General features: G+C 39.0%; 1 protein-coding gene across 1 annotated transcript in view; it reads left to right on the plus strand.

Annotated features, from left to right (window-relative positions):
- Nucleotides 1–17,969: 17,969 nt before the first annotated feature.
- Nucleotides 17,970–21,113, plus strand: part of LOC114062010 (rap1 GTPase-GDP dissociation stimulator 1-like) — a 35,410-nt gene continuing 32,266 nt past the window's right edge. The window contains exon 1 of the mRNA XM_027893018.1: nucleotides 17,970–18,048. Within this exon, the coding sequence (XP_027748819.1) occupies nucleotides 17,970–18,048 (79 nt within the window). The remainder of the gene's footprint in view (nucleotides 18,049–21,113) is intronic.

Consider the following 21,113-nt stretch of genomic DNA (forward strand, 5'->3'; position numbering starts at 1 on the left):
AGAGAGGAGAAACAAGTTTGCCTATTATTTCCCAGTCTAGGCTGTTAACTAGTCTCAACAGAGTAAGTCATATTAGAGGTCCTATTTACCTGGTGTTGACAAATACTGTCATGCAGCAAACTGATTAAAATGCCTCTAAAATTAAAGGCAGATGTAACAAAAGCCACACGAATCTTATCACTTTATAAATAAATTAATATTAATTAAACAAGACTAAGTTCTCAGCAATTCATGCAGACTCTGCAAGCCCTGATGTTAATTCATTTTCCACTTGGTGGCTGGAGAAAGTTACAGTGGTGCTCTTCCAGGAGATTATGGCTTTTCACTGTGTGGCAGTTTTATTAAAATTAGTTTAAAAATATTATTTCAGCACCAGGGCCAACAGCCACTTAATTATAGAAAAAAACAAAGCAAAAGCAAACCCTCTGGATTTGGGAGTCTGCTTTCACTGGGCAGGGGTTCAGCTCTCAGCTGCACCAGGGAGGGGCGGCACTTCAAGGGAAGGGGGCCACTTTCTGAGCCAAACTAAGACCTGGCCACTCAGAGTCATTACAAAATACAGATCATTAGCAGGCTGAGCCACATCCTTCTGCTTGATGTTTACACAAGAAGGAAGGAAGGGCAAAAGCAGGTCTGTATTTCCTCATGAGAAACCTGCTTTATAGATAAGGAGTTGTCAAAGTCTTACATGACTTCCATGACCTTGTATTCAAAAACTTAACTGCTAATCCATCTATTTGTGTATCATTGTTTAGAGGTATGCAAAATATTAATATCCTAATTTAGGCAGAAAACAAAACTGATATAAACCAAAATTCCCTAGAAGACCCATCACCTAGAAGCATGAAACCAAAGATTAAGCTTGAATGTTGCCTTCAGCTAAAGCAGAATTTCAGAACCCAGTTTGGGCTTTAAAGACTTCAAGTCCATATGCTACTTTGCAATTCAGGATCTCTCTTATGTACAGATTTTGTCTACTAAAACAAAATACCTTTTCTATTATTATTATTTTTTAAGAAACAAGGTTTGGTAAGAAAAAACCTAGGGTAAGGAAGATTTTATTACTGCTTCTTTATTTCACTTGGTCAGGTACAGAAAAGGGAGACCCTGAGGGGGTTGGCTTTGTTTCTCTGCTTTTATTCGATTATATTAGAGCTGTGGCTCCACATTTTGGCATTAATTGAAAAGGACTCACCTTTGCAAAGGCTTCAGGGCAAGCAGTTTTGCTGTTTTACTCATTTGTCATTATTCTTATTTTATTTTGCTTGACTTCACAGACCAAAAATCAAATCCTGATCAGAAACTATCACAGTGCAAAAAACAAACTCTTCATCATGGATTATGTGCATTTAAGCATGGTAAGTAGAACCATTTCTAAACTGCACTCAGCTGTAGAAGTAGCTCAGGATGGAGATACAAGACAGCATGCAAACAAATTTTCCGTCAGCTACTGATAATGCTCAATGGGTAACCACCCAACAAAACCTGCAAGAGCAAGGACACGAAATGACACTTCAATGGGACATGAACAACCCACTGCCTTAAGATTATTCACCAAAAATATCTGAAGATGGTAACCAAATGATCAAGTGGAATTAATCTGGGGGGGAATTATCTGTTTTTCTTAGAGGTGGAAGTGTTATCTAATCATAGCAGTGAATCTGATCGACTTGCCCCGACATAGCTTTTCTCTGGGTTGCAGTAATCCCAAAAGAAAGAACTGGAAATACGAAGAAGCAAGGAAGATAAAGAAACACCCTATCTGACATAAGCCAAGATCCAACAGAAACAGAAAGATACATCTTACATTTTGCCATTAATTTCTTCTCCAAGATAAATACGCTCCGCTACATACTGCTTGGTCTTTGGACTTCCACATGGGTGGCACTTTTTCATCATCTCTTTCTCTCTCTTTGCTATCACTGGTAGCTAAATTTGTTTTAAGACTTGCATTGTTTTATGGGGTGGAAAATTCAGGAGGATCAATGGAAGGAATCGAGTTTTTTTTACCAGTCCCTTCTTTTCCCTTACTAATTGCTAGGTGATTTGATCTGATAACAACCTGGGAATGGAGCGCATGGAAGGAGAAGCTGGTTACCTCCCTGCAGATCCCAAAGGTGTAGAGAACCTCAGTCATGTGAGTAAATACTAGGCATGCTTGAGAAACCACTCAATGTTCCACTTAGCAGAAAAGAGTAATGGTGGATGTTGCTCTGAGAAATCCATCCTTTGAATATACTGGGCCAGTGAGGTATTTGGCCCAAACCAGGCCCAGCCTGGTGGCTTCATCAGGAGCTGAAGCTCCCTCATCAGGAGCTGGCAACACTACCAGTCTATGCTGAGCACCTTGAAGGATATGAAAGAATTTGGCAGGACGTCCAACTTCCATACAGCCTCACCAGGCCAGAAACACTAAGAAGCAATAAATAATTCAGATAATTAAGCTTAATCACTAGCCACTATTCCAGTGCCTCATATTTCTTCTGCATTTGACAAATCTTTTCAGAATTACATTTCTCCCTTCTGAAGAAATACTCCCAAAGCACTATTGAAAAACAATTAAAAAACCTCTCTGATACAGTGAGAATGACCCCAAACATGCACTGCAAAGAATAAAAAAACCTGACTACATAAAATGTAGTAATCTGCCCCCTTGTCATCACCACCTTGAAGAAGATGGACTACAGGAAAATTCTCCCCCTCGTTCTTTTTCCAGCCCAGTTGATTTTCTAGCCTCTTCACTTGCTCTCCTGCCCACTGTGACAAAGCTTCTTGAGAAGCCAGTACCCTCAGCGGGCAGTCCAAATGTAAGAACTGCCCTGACTAGCTGTGATCCTTTATTTGGAATGAAATAATATTTGTGTAGAAGCATTGTATTTCTACACTGCTTGCCTTTCTTCCTGTGCAGACATCATTTTAGATGTTACTGTCCTCTTCACATCCTTCCTTTAGTGTTTAACAGTCGTGTTTTCCCAGCCCACTCCCACAACACACAGGGGTGTCACAGGTATCTGTGCAGCTTTGTATCCCAGTCAATCTGTTGGCTGTACATCAAATGTTCCCAGTGGTAACTTATGCCAGTTCCAAACTGGATTTTTAACCCAGTGGACACCGATTCTCATCATAGTTCTCCTTTTCATAAATATTTCAAATAGTCTGAATTGTCATGAATTAACTCTCCTGATTTCTCAGAAAATTAAACAAATCCATGAGATCTAAAATTCAGAAGGTAACCTTGAAGAAACACCAAACCTACTATAAAAACTCTTGCTATTTCTAGGATTAGCTCATTCATTTTGTGATGAATTATCTTTGCAGATCCATCCACTCAGAAAGCTAAGGGACAGGAGATAACTCAGGCAAAACACAAAATAAAACCTTCTATTGTAAACCAAAAATTTCTCTCTTTCCTTCCTTTCCCAGGTCTGATTAATATTTGGATTAATTAATGACTCAGAAGACCAAGGGAAATTTGAAGTAAGGATACCCACTTCTTGATTGTGGCCATCCATCATCTTTCCAGCTTTCCTGTGAAGTATTTTGAATATTTTGAAAGGATAATGAAGTCTCCCGTGCTTTTTCACCTTGGTTACCCCTTGTTCAACGGTCCAAGCTAAATTAAAATCGTTACAGAAAGACATTACATCTCAAAAGCCAGTACACAAAATAAAATTACTATTAATGTAGTTCTTTGTTCACAGGCATTACATTATGATAACTGGCACACAACTGGATAATCTAACTAGTAGCACTCTCTGCAAGGAGCTCAGAGCTGTTTAAAATTTAAGTTTGAAGCTTCCTTTAGTCTTAAATGTCATCTTCTGGGACTAGACACACTCTGTCCCATCTCTGATATAGCACCGTCCTGGCTAAGCACTCCTCAGCACTGCCACTGGAATTCATCTGCTGGGGAAGGGAGGAAGAGGAAAAGGCACAGAAAAACATTTTAGTTTCATTTTCTAAGAAAAGGGGAAGTACTTAATCGGCTAAGGCCTGCAAATCTCTTCATCCATTTTCCTCTGAGCATGTGCACCCTCCATCCCCTGAACAGAATAGCTGCAAATGCTGATTAATGCTGAGCCAGCAGAACAGCATTTTCATTTGGATTTTACAACACAGCCATATAATCCATTTTAGCCATGTCATTTACATAAAAATATTGTGCTATAACCTATACATTACAGGGAAAGAGAGGGGTGTAATGCACCTCTCTCCTTAAAGGAAGGATTAATAGAAAAACCAGTAAACAAAAAATGGGGCAATCACGTTATCCAGACTGTGAACTACATGGCCTTAATCAAATTTTTGTGGTTTGTGTCTTTATATTTCTCATTTTTTAAGGGGAGGGAGTGTGCAGCATTTTAATTTTTCAAGTCCTGCTGTGTCAGCATCAAAAAGAGAACAGTAGAACCTGGAACTAAAAGGTGCAGGAGGGAGCTGACCATGTAAAAAGGGAAAGGTAAAATTAACATTTGTTTGAGACCTTCTAAACCCTACAAATCTGTCAATGGAAATGCAAATACGTTAGGGCACTCCCCACAACAAACCAGTTTTGTCTCTGATGGACAAGTTCCCGTCAATTAAAAGCTAGAAAAAACAAAACCAGTTGAGAACCATCCCTTCCCCACCTCCCCTATCACAGATGGGTGTAACAAAACCTCCCTGTTTTAACTCCATTTCCATAGTCAAGTCTGTGGCTCCCTCTAAGGGCTAAAATGAATTTCTCAACAGCACAATCTGCAGCTGGAGCAGAATGATCATTTCCCTGAAGCTGCTATTCCATTACAAAGCACCACATAAAGCAAGAATGAGGGTATGTTCTTCCAGACCTTCCTTTTCTATACAAGGCCAGTATTAGTAAATCAGGCTATGACGTGTTTTGGAGCATGGGCAGGCTTTGCATGTTCATCATCTTCTTTGTACTGGTTCAAGACTGTGATTTCTAAGAAGCGATGTCATAACTAAAAAAGAGAATAAGAAAAAAAATTGAGACAAGTACAGCAAAATAGGAATTAAATAGATTCATTAAAACCACATCTTAATGAAAAGAAATGAAGCAGAAGAGCTGCCGGTCATACAACTGTAAGTGAAGTGAGGCTAACTTGAGATTTTAATGGTGCAATGATGATTTACAGTGGCAGAAGTCTTATCAGCTGTCTGGGTTTTTGGTTCTTTTTGTTTTAATTCAAATCTGTTACTCCTCAGTCCCATACGGAAATTAGACAATCCTAAATATAGATAGCACTGACAATAGGGAAAGAAAAAGGGATGGGAACTAACCCAGAGAAGGTAGTGTTGGGTGTCCATGGCTGCAGAGAATGGAGCCATCTTTCATTATTTGACTCTCCCAAGGTTAATCCTGTACTCTGCAACACCACTCGCCCTTCAGAAAAAGTCACATCAGTGCTTATTTTTGCCTGGCAGTGTGGCAATCCTACCCAGCAAGACTAATTTAGGTCTATCGCTTCCCATTTCATACTACAGCTGTCGTACACACAATTGCACTGAAGCCTGTGATACCTTCATGGTTCAGCACAATTTATCAGAGATTTGGGGAGCTAGGGGGAAAGGGCAGCTCTCCAATTTTATTTCAAGTGGATAGTAGATATTTGAAATCCTGACCTGCATTACAAAGTCTAAAGTTAATAGAAGTTTGTTAACTTTGAGTCTGAACTTGTTTTAATACCTCTATAGTACAGACATGGATGCAACCCAAATTAGAACAGTACATACTTGATGTTTATTGCTATTAATATACTTACAATAGCACAATACATCAAAGAGCTGGCAAGTCCCACCCTAATTTTTCAAATGGAGACTGAAACATCCACTATGAAAATAATTCAAAGTGAATGCTAGTTAAGTAAACCAAACAGAAAAAAGTGACTTGAGAGAATTCATCTAAGAAAACATGGTACATAGGCTTGCAAGCAACAACTAGTATTAGCCAGGCACTGCACCTTGCAAGTAAGGGGCAGAAAAAGAAGGCAAACCATTCACATACTCTGCAATTAACTAAAACAGAGCTCTCAGTACTTCACCATCCTCTCACTGGGACTGTGCTATTTAATCCTATTGGTGTTTATCTCATTTACAAAGCAGTAATCAAGTTCTTCAGGTTGGACCCTCAGCTACAAACGGGGTGTACTCTGCTGGCAGGCAGCAGGCTCTACTTAAGAAGCAATTCCAGCTCGCTGAATGTCTGTAAGGATATAGCCTTAACATAGATTAAAAGGCCTGCTGGCAACAGTCTCCAAGGAATTTCCTAGTTCAAAAAGATATGCAGAATGCACTGCCTCCTGTTCTCCTGTTTACACTGCCTTGCTCGTGTCAGCTCCTGAAGTTGCACTGCACTGTATCAAGCACGGCGTGTGCTCACACTGCACGCTGCAGCTCAGCTGTGTGTGGCTTGAGTGCAAAATACATCAGTCCATCTGTTTCTCAGCACAAGTCACCATCACTGAGGGAGGCCATCCATGGCTCCTCAAAGCAGAATGGGTTGCCTTTCAATTCTGCAGTGACAGGTTTTTCTTAGGCCTCTACATACCTTTCTTTTTGTATTGATTTACTTCTATGCAATCTTTATAATGAGCTGCTAATCTAGGATGAAACTCCCAATACAAACAGCTGCCTAAAGAATACTGGTATAATTTGCTCTTCTTTCCCCATCCCCCAGCACACACCTTTCCAAGACCCAGCTGTCTGCATAATGACAGGATACATACCTCCAAGCAGGAATTCAGTATTCTGCTTTATAGGAATTATTCATTTTGTGTATCTGCAAAGCCCAAGACACTTTTGAATTCCATGACCTAATTGCTACATGAAATTATTCCAGCATTTGGTATGTTTTCAGTGAAATTCATTACAATAAGCTACCCAAGAGATATCATGCTCTAAATTATGCGAGTTTCTTCTCTCAGATACATATTAACTTATGAAAATGCTCGGTAAACTCACTTTTTTCTACCTAACCATAAGTGCATTGAAATGTATCATGTGAGAGCTAATTTTCTTTAATATACTCCCTGGTATAATTTAGCTGCATTATACATAATGCAGCAGTCATATCATATCAACTTCACATCATATTAGACACTGCATTATGGCAGCTAAATTGATTACTTGTGTAATTGAAGGCCACTGATACAAAAATTTTTAATCATTTAAGTGACTCATCAGCTTTATATACAAAATTTCTTGCTTTAGTGGCATCATGCACGTGACTTACTTTCAGGCAATAGCATTTTTGCCCATTTAAGCCATTTTTTTTTTCTTGTCATCTTTGTTGGCAATACAATCTTACAGATTTACAAAGGCAGAACATAATCTGAATGCTGACTTCAAAGGATTTCTTTTCACTATCAGATGCTTGTTTGGAAGATCTGGTTGACAATCCAGCTAGACAAAGGGAGTTTTGTTTCTGGTGGGGTTTTATTCTTGAATTTTCAGCTTCACTTGCTGCCCACCTCCTAAGGTGGCAGAACCTCTGCTGCAAAAAAGTGCTGAACTTTCTGCTGCAGATCATGTTCAGCACTTTCCACATCTCAATGCTGAGGTGCTGTTCAAAAGTTTAAAAAGCAGTACTTAAAGGATTTTGAAAATCCTTCCCTTTTACCTAAAGCCTTTTTTAGACCTTCTCGACTCCTGTCATCTACTGTGGGACAAAGAACAGCTCAGGACACGGCTGAAACTTACTTGATTTTTTTTTTCCCCCCAACTCTAATCACCTTCAGTCTCAAACCACAAAACCTGGATTAAGCCCACTGTCTCATTTTCACAATACAAGCCTTTGCAGCTTTGGCAGTCATGTCTGTGCTCCATTCACCTGACAGAAAATACCCTCTTCAAAGTTATTTGCAAAATCATGACAGATCCAAGTTTCACAATAGGGATGTGCCCCTGACAATCCCTTATAGCAGACTTACAAAGTAGGAGCAGCTCTATTTCATTCCCTCTTCCCTTGTCATACCCTCAGTCACGAGAGTCACCTCCTCATTCTTCTCCAGCAGTGTTGTGCACTGCAGTTCTTCAAACCTTTATTTTCTCCTTCCTTCTAAGTTTCTGCATGTTACACTTCCACTGTTGCTTCCTACACTAAGCCTCTGCCCACTGTCAGCAGCTCCTGACTGAGAAAGATGACCAGCTGAAGCAAATTCATCCCAAGGACTGTAGTGTCCTTGTGGCATCCCACCTTTGCCCTTTCCCAGCAAGAAGATGAGCCCCTCTACGTTCCCCATGACCCAAATAAGCAGAGGCAATACACTTCATTATTATAGAATATGGCCACAAAATGACCAAAGTACTCAGAAGTGATTGAGGAATTTCTTCTGACAGAAACTCTTGCTTTGGTGAAGTTACCATACTGTACCATACAAGGTAGTTCCTGCAAAGAGATGTTGGACAAATGCTCTAGCCATTCCTGAGTAGCAATGGATTCAAGCAGGTTATGGTTACTGCTCCATACTTTCTATCTTCTTTCAGTCTTTCCTTTAGGTAAGTTGTCTTAAGCCACCTACATGCCCTCAGGATATTCTGAGATTTAAAAAAATATATATTATTTCTAATTGACAACCAAGATTAGTTTCATGTGCTCAACTTAGAATTCTTTAAGTACCTCTTTATTTTGCTATGGGGCAGTGAGTCCAGGGGGTAGACAGTGTACCACTACTACTACTTCATATTTTTCTACTCTCATGACAGCAAGCAAGCAGATCAGCTTATGAAAGTAAAGGTGAGACATTGGGGGATTCAGTAATTCCTGAATTCTTATAGTCAACATAACAAACTGCATTGTGGCTCAAAGTCTGAAATACAGAGGAAGACCTGGTCCTTCTGATTTGACTGGTTAAATGTGATTTACTGGAGCAGGGAGTTTCAACTCACTCATCCAGTAGGTTACATCTCAGGGATACAAGCAGCTCCTTTGATTAAATTACACTGATAATTATTAGTCTCTCAGTGAGATGAGTCACAAACTAACATGAGGTAGGTTAGTGAGAAGCTTTTAATTTCTCGCTACTGGCACCACAAACAGTTCTTTGCAAACTAAATTAACCACCAATTCTGAATGCTAGAGTGCTCCAATGAGCCACTCCATTTTCTCCTATGAAATTCAGGAAGATCATAGATCTGTTTAGTCAACCTTAAGAACAAATGGTACATGGATAACTGGGGGAAGTTATAGTGGCCTGTGATGAACAGGATGATCCAATAGCCCCTTCTGGCTTATTTACTATGAATCTATAAACTCAGCCAAGAGTGAGACAGACTGCTCCTAAGTGGAGTTGTCATCAAGCAGCACAAAGAAGTTAGCACTTTAACAGGATATATGCCAGAAGGCATTGGAGTAATGCAGGACTTGTACTGGTAATTTTATTTTTAGTCTTTAATCGTATAAAGTAATAATCATCACAGTCATAATTATTATAGAAATGAAAACAAGAGTGCTTTCTATCCCTCTTTAAAATTATTTGGATTTTCTTGCATATTTGACACGGACAGAGTCTCCTTTGTTGACCCAGATGTTAAAGAAAATATAGACTGAAGCAAGCATTTAACTTTATGCTGTATAGTCAAATCTGGTAAAATCAATGGGATTAGCTAGACTGTGTAATATTAAAGAGCTTTGTAGGTCACTGAAGAAATGGGATCAGACACTGTATCCTCCCTGAACAAAGCCCAGTAACTACCAGGAACATGACATTATATGGCGTGTAGCAGAATAGGGAACTAGAGGCTAAATTCTTATCCCAGTTATAGCCCTTTGGAAGCCACAGGGACCGTACAATCAGCTCAGCCAGTTTCCCAAGGACTCCCCATTCCACAGGCGGTGTTGCTCTGTACAGTCTATACAGTAACTCACAAAACCAAGGAAATGTATCAGCTGAAGGACAAGCTACAAAGCATCAGCAGAACACTATAGAACAGGTGGCTTCTTTAGAGAAAATATGCATATCGAGGTCCCCTGGGGCCTAGAAAAAGTAGGTAGAGCATTGTAATAACCTTGAGGTTTCTTTAGGCTACACAGGAGTTTGAAATGCCCCAACTTCGCATCAGGCCCTTTCCACAGACCCCAAGGCTAAGCTAAACAGAAAATTAGGTCCTTGAGATTGTCATTTACTTCATTTTCTCCCTTTCTATTTCAGTCTCTTTTCCTATGATTCTACAGAAATACTCAGAGACCATATCTCTTTAGCTGTTGTACCATTACAAAAATGATGTATTAAAATTTATTTTCTGGAAATAAAATCCATTATAGAGCAAGATGGGCAATACTTGCAGTCTCTAGAAATGATACTATAGGCATTTAGTATGTAGAACAGGAACTAAATGTCTATTCAGATAAAAAAACCCAAGCTGCAGAAAGATGCAGATGGTTGATATACGAAGTCATTTTAAGGTCAGAGCTGAATTTGAAAAAAAGGAGAAAGGCAGAGCTAGCAGTGTTACAAACTAAAAATAAAATAACAGACTATGTTCTGTTTTATTTTTATTTATAAGAACCCAAATTTTAACCACAAAATTATCATTGGACTCTAGATCTGCAACCAGAAACTATTCTAGAAACTATCCTATCCCTTTGCGGCGTAAGGACTGCAGGCGCTGGACAGGCGGAAATTCTGAAATTACAGACAAGATTCAGATTTCCATGATGTTTGCCTCCCAAATATTCATTAACTTACTGTGGTCTATTCTTCATTATGGACAAATTCTCTTTTTTTAATTCAACAGCAGGTTGAATGCAAAGCTGATTCTCCATTACTGGTATATCATTGTATCCTGCAGGTGTTATATTTTAACAAAAGAGGTTTGTGATTTTTTCTAAATGTTCAATAAGCAAAACCTTAAATATGTTTCTGTATTTACACATTCCTTATAACAGAAGTACTGTGAAAAGCTATACATGCAACTCCACTCATAAAGAAAAAAAATCTAATCTCATAACTTTTTATGTCTATATACTGTCATCAGCAAAGTGGAATGAGATGAAGAAAATCCACAACAATCTCAGAACAACACATGCGGTTCTGAGCTTCCCAAAACTTGCACATATCCTTCCTTTGCCTTTTTATTCCTTTTAAGTTCCATGTGTACCAGCAACAAAACTTTTTTGTGGATTTACAAGGCATTTTACAGGCTCTTCTATGTCCTACAAAGCCAGAAGTTCAGGTAGTTCCAATCACTTCAGGTTTCCTTTAATAAGCAATATACCAAAGCAATTTTTTCTATTTCCAAGCAATTTTATAATAACATAAGCAAAAGGCACCAGCCCTTTTCTCTGAACAAAGAAGTTGCTGGATTGCTTTGTTGCTCTTCAAGTATCTATTAAGGAGTAGGTAATTCTTCTCCCAAATGACATGGAAGAGTATTTAATTTCAGGAAGATATCAAAAGGAACAGGCACAGTTGGGTTCTCTCCATCTTCTAGAGCTCCTAAAAAAGGTCAGCTGGAATGAACCTTCAATGTCCCTAAGCAAGGACTGTGGTCACTTTTTATACACCTGGGCTGTAGTACCTTCCTTCTTTATTATCTTGATGTTACAGCATTCACTGTCTCCAGAGACAGAGAGCTGGAAATAGAGCACCTCGAGTCACAATTGATTCAGTGGGCTTTGAATTTGCCTCCTGAGCCTCAGCATGTGCAACTGAAGGAGAACTGGCCTAAAAAACACCCAGCTATTAATGAAAACTTTAAGAAGCCAACTCTCAAATACTCAGGGGGCCTAAGAACGAACTGACACCAAAAATAATCTCAGCAGTGAAGAAGTTCCTCTGATCTCCATTATAAAATGAAAAAGAACAGTAGGATTTGTAGAACAATAGGTAATTAAAAAGTGGCATAGAGGTTATTGAATATTTCACTAATGTTACTTATTACAGTGTTATTTGAATTCTGCAGTCAAATACACGAGTTCTCCGAGTCTGACAGAGATAAAGTACAAATAACTGAATCTAATGCCTGTTTCTATGGCTTTTCCCTAAGCAATAAATGTTCTAATTGCACAAAGACGGATCTCGCTTTCCTTTTGTGCTCTACATGTTGTCACACACGGATGGAAATAATTAGTGATTATCAGAATGGCTTCAACAAAGAAAAGGTCTGTGAAAGCCTAAGTATTTTAGAGACTTATCAGTAAACATTTTATTAAGAAAGGCTGGTTGGGGCTAGGTCTGTCTGTGAAAGTGAGACATTCTCATTGCACTGGTCCTAATATTAAAATCTTTGATGTACCTGGATGAATACTCATTTAAAACCTATTCTCAGCACACAGTGGGCAGAACAGAGGTGTGTGCATTTGTCCATTCCCAAACCAGCTTTACCAGCCTGGTCTGTACCCAGAATCTTATAATTGAAGTCCCAAGGTTTCAATTACAGAGATGACACCACAGTAAAGCTCTGGTTGTGGAAACATAAAAATGGAGATGAAATCTTCCCAACGTAGAAGAAAATGAACTGCCAAAACCTCAAAAAACTTTTCTGAAACCAAGCTGGTATTGTGTAGTCAGCTGCTACTGTGACACATGCTATAAGGCAAATTATCTTTTTACTGAACCAGACATGAAGAATGAAAAATCTATAGCTAATTTAAAATCTGCCTGGTACACACAATACCCAAAATATTTTCCAAATGCACAGTGGCAGAACAGTTCTCCTAAATAAGGGATTTGCTCAGTTGCCCTTCAGATCATCACTGACACTCCTCTAACCATTGCTTAGTCTCTAAAAAGGAATTAAAAAATTCATTCATTTTATCTCAGAAAGTTACTTACCAAAGTCCTTAGGGAAAAAGGATTTGAAAGTAAGTTACATGAAAGGGCATGACATTTCCCAGCCTCAACAAAGCTAGGGAACTTAGAGAAAAGTTAATACCCCTTCTCTCTTTTTTTTCCTTTCTTTTTTATATGATTAAACTGTCACAGTGAACCTCTGACAACCTGGGATTTCAACTAAACTATACATTACAGCCCAAGAAATAAGGAATGGAAATATGGCCTTTATTCATTCATAATAAAGGATGCCTAGGTAAGAGAAGGTTGTACTGGTTTGCAATCATACTTGCCCTTTGGCCACAAGGATCCACAGCTCTTGCCCCTGCGAGCAGAGCTCAGGAGCTTGCACATTAAGATTGCACATGCTTTACTACCTTAATGGAGCTCACAGATTTCTAATTCACTACAAGCCAGTTTATTCACTGCCTAAATATTAAGGCCTCAATATGCCAGGGGAGACCCTGGCATAACCCTGTTTTAACCCCTTTAATGAAAAACTGCAAAGAAATAAATCTTACCACACAGCAGTTCAGATGCAGCTCCACAGGGGCAAGTCTGTGCAGTGGCCTTTCAAACAGCTCGAGGACTTCCACTGTCAGCACTTGTACAGACCCACCAGACTTCCAAATAAACACACAACAGCAACAGACTATCACAATAAAGGTGTGTTTGATCCACTATGACAGAAATACAACATGGACAAATTGGAAGTGAAACTCGAGCATATTAATGTGAAACAACAGAAACCATTTGCCCAACACCACTCTTTAAAATGTTACAGAAGTGAAGGATAATAAATCCAAATCCACTATACACGGAACAGAGTTACTCTTCAGCACACAGGGATTTGGCCATCAACCTGAAACTAATGGTGCTCATGCTGAGAGCTAGTCCTAATTTCTTCCATGACACTATTCCAATACCAAACAAGGCTAGGAATAGTGTTTTGGCTACTCTGAGAAACATTAGCACGTGGGCCTCATAAAAGTACTCACATAAAGTAAGAAATCAGGAGCATTGCAGCATTACCACCTAGAACTAGAATCTTCATGTGCAAGCTTCCTGACTACAGTTAAATTCTGCAAGGATCACAAACTATTACATCTATTCCCGTTAGTCATTCCTTTGCCTTCCAGAAGCATCTCTTAGAAATGAGGACTGAGATGACTGGTATTTTTCATCTGCCTTTTCTTAAAGAGGGTATTTTCTTTCTGGTTCCTAAAAATCACAGATTTCAATTCCTTCAGGTCTCTGTCCATCATAGAAACCTCCGAATAAGCTTCTTTAAAATGCAAAGGAAAGGCAGGATATGCTGGTGGTTTTTAACTCAGTTGAAGATACTCACACCAACTGACAGGCATCTGATGCTTTCCATTTTCATTTGCTATTTTTATTCTTTACTAAAAAGCATAAAAATCTGTGGGTGTATGTATATTTTTATTGCACCAGCACCACGCAAAACAGAAAGCTAAGAGTGGTACATAGAAATTGCAGCAATGGAGAATGAAGACAGATAAAACTATTAAAAAACAAATAGGTTCAAAGGATCTAGGTACTTCATGGATGTATAGCAAAGGACAATCCTCGTGTACCTGAAGTATTACTGACTGTCTCTATTATAAGTGTTGCTGCTTTTAATTAATTAGGAATACCAAGCTAAGCAATTCTGAAAGTGAAATAAGAGTGTTCTGATGAACCACTGCCTCAGTTTCATAGAGTTGTGACTTTTGAGTGGTTAGATAAGCTTTTGGTGGCCAAATTCACATAATATTGGACATACATTGATTAAAAAATTGGTCGAAAAGAAGCACCAGTGACAGCAGCAATTCATCATCAAATACACTCATCAAACAAGTCTTCTTTCACCATTAGGAAATGTGGTACTCAATTTGAGAATATGACCATTAGGTACATCCCAATAAAACCGTGACCAAACTGCCAGAACTCCAAACATGGCCCCTAGATATGCATACATTCTGTCTCTCTAGCATGTGCTGGGGACCAGAGTGCTCCAGGTACATAATGGCAATTTGTCCCAGATTTGGTGATATCTGCAGCCCACTCAGGCCTGGAGTTGCAAGAGAATTGTAAAATATCAAGAAATCCAAGACAAACAGCACGCTCATATCGCATCCATACAGAGACACGTACAGTAAATCCAGTGTCCAATAGAGGTATGTGCTTCTTTTGAGGAAATCTTGGACAGAACTCTGGGAGCTGTGATTATTTGTTTTTACATAGAAGAATGAATAGTTTCATAATAAATCAGAACTGTACCTCTAAACTCGATAATGGTGTTTTCTAAAATGGATTCTCCATCAAAATATTTCAGAGTAATCTGAATTGCAGAGAGCAATAAATCTTTGATGTCCCCTACACAGCTTGAGCAGCACTGCAGCACGCTGGGAAAACTGCAGCCACATCTCTCACAGCACTGTGATGCTGTGCCCTTCTCCCTGGGTGCTGATGGGCCCCCATGAAAAGAACGAGACTCGCTGTACACCTTAATGTGATGTTGTAGATCAGCTTATTTCCAATTCTTTCCCCCAAGCAGTTTACTGAAACCTGACCATAGGCTCTCACTTCTCCTCTCTGATACGCTCACCCCCTGCACCAACTCCTCCACTTTCCCTTCTGTTCTGTTCGGTTTATTTTCATCACAGCTACAAGAGTTTCATGCTGAGCAAGTAAAATGATGATAGCTCCTTTTCTAAAAATCTTTTGATTTTCCCAAAATAACTGCATCTACTAGACCTATGAACCAGATAAAATACCCTTTCACTAGCATTCAAAGGCAGAGGGGAGAAACTGCCATATATGAAAGCAGTGTGCATTCCCCAGTGTAGAGAGTCCTCTCCAATAAATCTTTTTTTGGTATTTTACGCTCAGATCAACACAGGTACCCACCGTCCACCTTTTTTTCCCTGAAAAGAGGACAGTTTATTTGAAGCCACAACCAAATAAATCACATTTCCACCTTGTAAAAAATTAAAGCAGTAAATTAACCCTCAGATGAGAGATACATCACATTGCAGAGTATTGGATTAACTTAGAGCAATCCATCAACTAAGAGGGAAAGAAAGACTCCTCCATTTATTCTAGACAATTTCTTTTGCTGAAAAGAAGTTTTTTTCATTGCCATCTGCAGAGAAAATAGTTTCTCCATGTCTGTCAGTGCTGGGATGTGCCTAGAACAGGTGGCATAAACATATCTCAGGTGCCCAAGGTGGAGGCCTTGATGACTGAGCTTTACTTCAGAAGGCACAGTCAGTCTCAGACCCAAGCACACTGTCTCTCACATCACTGCTGACTAGCTGATGCTTCACCAGAGCAGAGCTTGGGCCACCTTCACCCAAGAAACACTGCTGGCTCTTCTCACTGCCTCTGCCACTGACCCTCCACCAGGTTACTGATGAGATATCCTCTGATTTTTTGGTGTGCTTGTAAACTTTCCCAGTGCAAAAAGTGCTCACTGTGCATTCCTACAGCACCCAAAAATAATCAGCACCTGATGCTGGTAACAACCTTTTGCAGTGCCTGTTGCAACAGATTTGCAGGATTATATTCAAATGGAAAGAATGTTTTAGCTTGACAGTGTTGTTCTATAAATTTAGACTCCCATACTGTCTTATTTTTCCATAATGTTTGAAACTGATTAGTCTGCATATAAAATCACAGTTCATTTGGCACAGAATTTCCATACCTGGCTGTTTGTCAGTGCTTTGTGCAGTGTTATGAACCTCTGTTTCCCCATTAGTATTCACTGCAGCAAGATGATGAATGACACTGAAGATGTGTTTATCTGATGTGATTTCTTACTTGTCTTCACCCATTTTGTTTCCTTTGTTGTCTTCCATCTTTTATCAAGGAAAGCTGTTAATTTTTTTTCATTATTACCATTTTCTACATATCCATGACCCTGATCCAGTGTTCCTTTGAAAAAAAATCTCCATTGACTTCAAAACACACCAGAAATGGCCCCTGTCGAGGCCGAATGCTTCTGGCATGCCTAAGGCTGCAGAACCACCACCTACTCATCCCCTCTGGTTTCTGTCTGTTTTGGGGCTTCACAGTTTACCATGACTGCCAATAAAATGGTAACATTTACCCCTCTTGCTTGCATTTCAGCAATATCCCAACCTTTGCCCACGCTGACAGCTTGTGCCAATCCTGCCTAAGCCTCAGCCTGCACTCTGACCTCAATAAACAGCAGTACCTTTGATAACTAGAAGCAGACAAGAACCAGCTCATCCTGCCAATCTCTGAACTGGCAGGAAGGTCTCACCATTTTGTGACACGTAGCTTATTCATGAATGATCTCAGCAGGCAAGCACACAGACTATATTTCCGTACAAATACAGCATCTGTAGAACACATTTTTTTTCTGAATAAGACAATGAAAACACATAAGGCAACACACATGTAAGAAATTTCCCCATTACAAGAAATAAGATAGCAAGGACTTTTATTTCCCAATTCATATGCAACTTGCAAGGCATGTCATTACAATTGAAGGAAAAAAAAAAAAAAAGTCAGAATTCAGCTCATCTTCCCTCTCCATAAACTCAGCCAAAGGGACCAGCTTTTTAATTACCCAGCAAGAGAGTCAGTAAAACATCCCCACCTCCTTAACAGGATCCTCAGGCTCCAAACTCATTATCAGATTGCTTTTTAAGAGTCAGCAATTTAAACTCCCCCCAGCGTTATAATCACCACAGTGATTGTAATTCCATGGTGCAGTGAAGTTTTAGGACACTGCAGACTTGCAGCCACTGCAAGTGGTTGCTTGTCTACCCCAAGCACTGCAATACACAGCCCTCAACAAGCAGCAGCACACGGGGAAGCTCAATCTGCTTACTGGAACAATCTTTAAATAGTATTAACTGGCAGACAGCATTTCCTCTAACTCATACTGCAGCAGCACTAGGGGGTTGTAATGCATCCTGAATAGAACACACAGCACATGCTTTGTAAGCTGTCCTATAACTGGCTCTTATTTATTAGAGGTTCAGCTCTCCCAGAAAGTGGTCTGAGAAAGGCAATAGGAAAAAAAGAAAAGAACCTGCATATTTTTTTTAAACTATCACTTGAAAATCAGTATTTTTCCTATAACAATTACAAAAATAGGAAAAAAAGGAAAAAAAAAAGAGATTATTTAAGAAAACATTCTACTTCATCCAAAACAGTTAGCCAGAGATGGCAGCTTCAGGCTTTATTAACTTTACAGATAACAAAAAGAATCGTCTCATATGCTTCAGCCATGCAAACTTGAAAGGTGAGTGTGAAGCAGAATAAGAGCAGTTTTCTCAAGCGCTTTAGAACCCACCAAGTAAGGTCCAGGCATGGATAAAATTTGGCCAGATTTTAGAGTAGCTTTTAGGAGTCAGACACTTTTAAATCTGTCAACCTAGATGCCAGTGAGGAATCTAGTCTCTCTTAGAATTCTGTCCCTTACTAGATTCAATAATCACCCTCCTGAATGAGAGTGGAGGGAAATTCAATATAAACTATTTTGAAGATCTGAAAGGTTCTCTCCCAGCATGATAATTACCGTGTTTCCATTTCTGTTAATGACATCTAAGGACTGGAAACAAAAGCAGCGGTGGAGGATTAAGTAATTATGGAGTATTAGATGCATTTGAAGAGCAGGGTCACAGGAAAAAGGCAGAAGGAGGAAAGAGAGTGAGCATGCTGTGGGCTGCTCATCAGCTTGAAAGCTCTAAAATATCCCCCCTTATTCACAGCTTGGTAGCTGTAAAGGACACGGGCTCACAGTACAGATCAGGTATTCTTTATTGTCCCCATTCTGGAGAGCTACAGCTTTTATGGGTAAGTAAAGCTCTTGTTAACTATAGATAGATGTGATCTCTGCTTTGTGATTAATTTTCTCTCATCCAGAAATTTCAAATGTATGTGACAGAAATAGAAAACTAATTTAGGGTCATTTAAATATACAAGTGTAGTTGTATGATAAATACAGTGCTATAGGTGACCTAAAATTCTTGTGTGTCCTATTTCAAACAATACTACTTGACTCACAAAAAAAATTAAGAGAATGGCAAATTATAAGAATGGCAATGAAAAGTAAACTTAAAGCACTGGAAAATTGTGAGTTCTTAGGAAATTTAAGTATTTGAAAGAGAATTAAAACTCATCATTCTCTATTGACAGTACAATATACATCAAAGCAAACATACTTATGTGTGTCTCTGAATGTATATTGAACTTTGTTAAGCACTACTGAAAAGACTGGAGCTGCATTTAAGCGGTCCAGCCTTTGAAAATGCTTCTTTATGACTCAGCTCTCAGCCTAAGTAAAGCTGGAGTGTAAGCACTAAGCTATGATGTTTCCATGTGAAAGGAACACCTTTCACACTGGATTTAAAATACGTCTTTGAGAATTTAATTTCCACTGTTCTCCAGATCATTCGAAGGTATTGGTTAACTGGATCACAGGGTTCAGCCTTCCACCTCCATTCATATGATGGCAACTTACATCACAACTGGATCTCATGACATCAGCAGAACTAATCTTAGCAAGACTTGACGTGTTTAAAGGTGAAATAATCTGTCTCGAAGAGCAGTATGGCAACTGAGCTGCCATTTAGGGTGATTACCTTCCTAGTCAATTAAATGATTATTCAAGTGAAGTTAAACATCTCAGTAGTTTTGGGACACTGACAAAAAAAAGCAGGTGAAAATTGAATTTCAAAGCACCGTAAACACTCCAAGAGATGGGCACAAAATATAAGTGAACTTAACAATTATTAGATAGGTATTGCTTCTGGCTAAACCACCTCTATTTGTAGAGTCATTTCTGTAGAACTGACTTTCTATTTCAATTCAGGTGGATAACTGAACTTGGGTGGATTGTTTCTTCTATCCCTACATCATTTATATGTACCTGTCCTACTTTCTGAATGTTCTGTTCAGGAGGTTTATTCTTTTGATATATTTGCTGGTCTTGGCTCAAAGTTTTTATTCCCACATTTGTTCGTGCTCTTTACAGCATCCTTTTGCTCACACAGCACTGTTTCTGCTGCCCAAGTACAAAACTTTAGACAGTGCAATAATAAATGACAAACAGAAACCCATACACTTCTAAGTACAGGTTTGTCAAACTTATATTTTAAAAAGAAATATTCATTCATTCAAAACCGTGTAACAATTCTGGCAATTTTTAGATATAAGCTGTGTTATCTTCCTTACAACTGAAAGCACTAAAGCCAGCCTAGACAATATTACAAATTCCTTGTGTGTGCAGTTCTCAGCAATCCCCAGCATCTCACCATTTGCTTCAAGAACATTATAACCTTAATACATCAACACCACAGGGAAATCCCAGAGCTGCAGTTTTAAATTCAGGCTGTTTTTTTTCTTTTAGATTTTTAAACCATTGTGTCAGGTGCACTTAAATAAATTGTTATCAACAAAGCTTGTTGCTGTCCAGTACCAAATGAAAATTCAGCCGCTCTTGTTCTGTAGAACTAGAATCTAGACTGCACCAAAGTCAGTAAAGCCATCCTGACCTGTGCCGGCTGAAAGAGGAGACACAGGGTCCCCAACAGCAGTTTTGAGCAAACTCCTCAAAGGCTCTAAGCATCATTTCCAAGATGCTCTGTTAAACACAGCTCTTGTATTTGAGGAAGGTTGAGATGGTTGCTGAAGACCCATACCCAGCAGCACTCCCCTATCTGTGGTTTCATCTTTGCTTCTCTGTTGTTAACGACTTGTTTGCATTGGAAGGTCACCGATAAGGTGGAAAAAAACCAACCCACCACTTCTTGTTCTGTGACAATCCAAGTATTTTTTAATATTCATTCACCTAAAACTATGGTTCTTGTGCTTTGGGATCCCCTCCACCTTCATTGAAGAAAGGTAAATTAAGGTAGTAAAATACAGTCCTTCTTGGAAAGAGATGAATTATCTTTCAATATTCTAATATAAAAATCCAATTTTTGGTGAGAGCTTTTTTTCTAGTGAAGATACAATTTAAAATAAAGTCTATAAAGAAAAAGTACTTTATTCAGTACTCAGTCCAGCTAAAGTACAGTGACAGTATATTCTGATTTATAAACTGGTATGGGCACTTTCCTATGCTCCTATGGCAGCTCAGAGTGTAAAACTGTCCTGTTCAGTCTAAAAATACTTTTACTGAAAGACCTGCAGAAACTTCTTCAAAAACACCAATCCTAGAAAGAAAAAGTAGATAGCCATTTAAGAGAAATTAGTCCATGTTAGAGCCCAAATTAGAGAATATTTCAACACATTAAGAAATACCAGAAATAAATATTTGGAATCAGCGCTGTTCAACGCAGTTGTTGAAATATCTATCACCCT

Source organism: Empidonax traillii, unplaced genomic scaffold, assembly GCF_003031625.1.
Source record: "Empidonax traillii isolate 1590-97213 ecotype Southwest subspecies unplaced genomic scaffold, ASM303162v1 scaffold376:size1174107, whole genome shotgun sequence".
In the NCBI taxonomy this organism is placed as follows: Eukaryota; Metazoa; Chordata; class Aves; order Passeriformes; family Tyrannidae; genus Empidonax; species Empidonax traillii.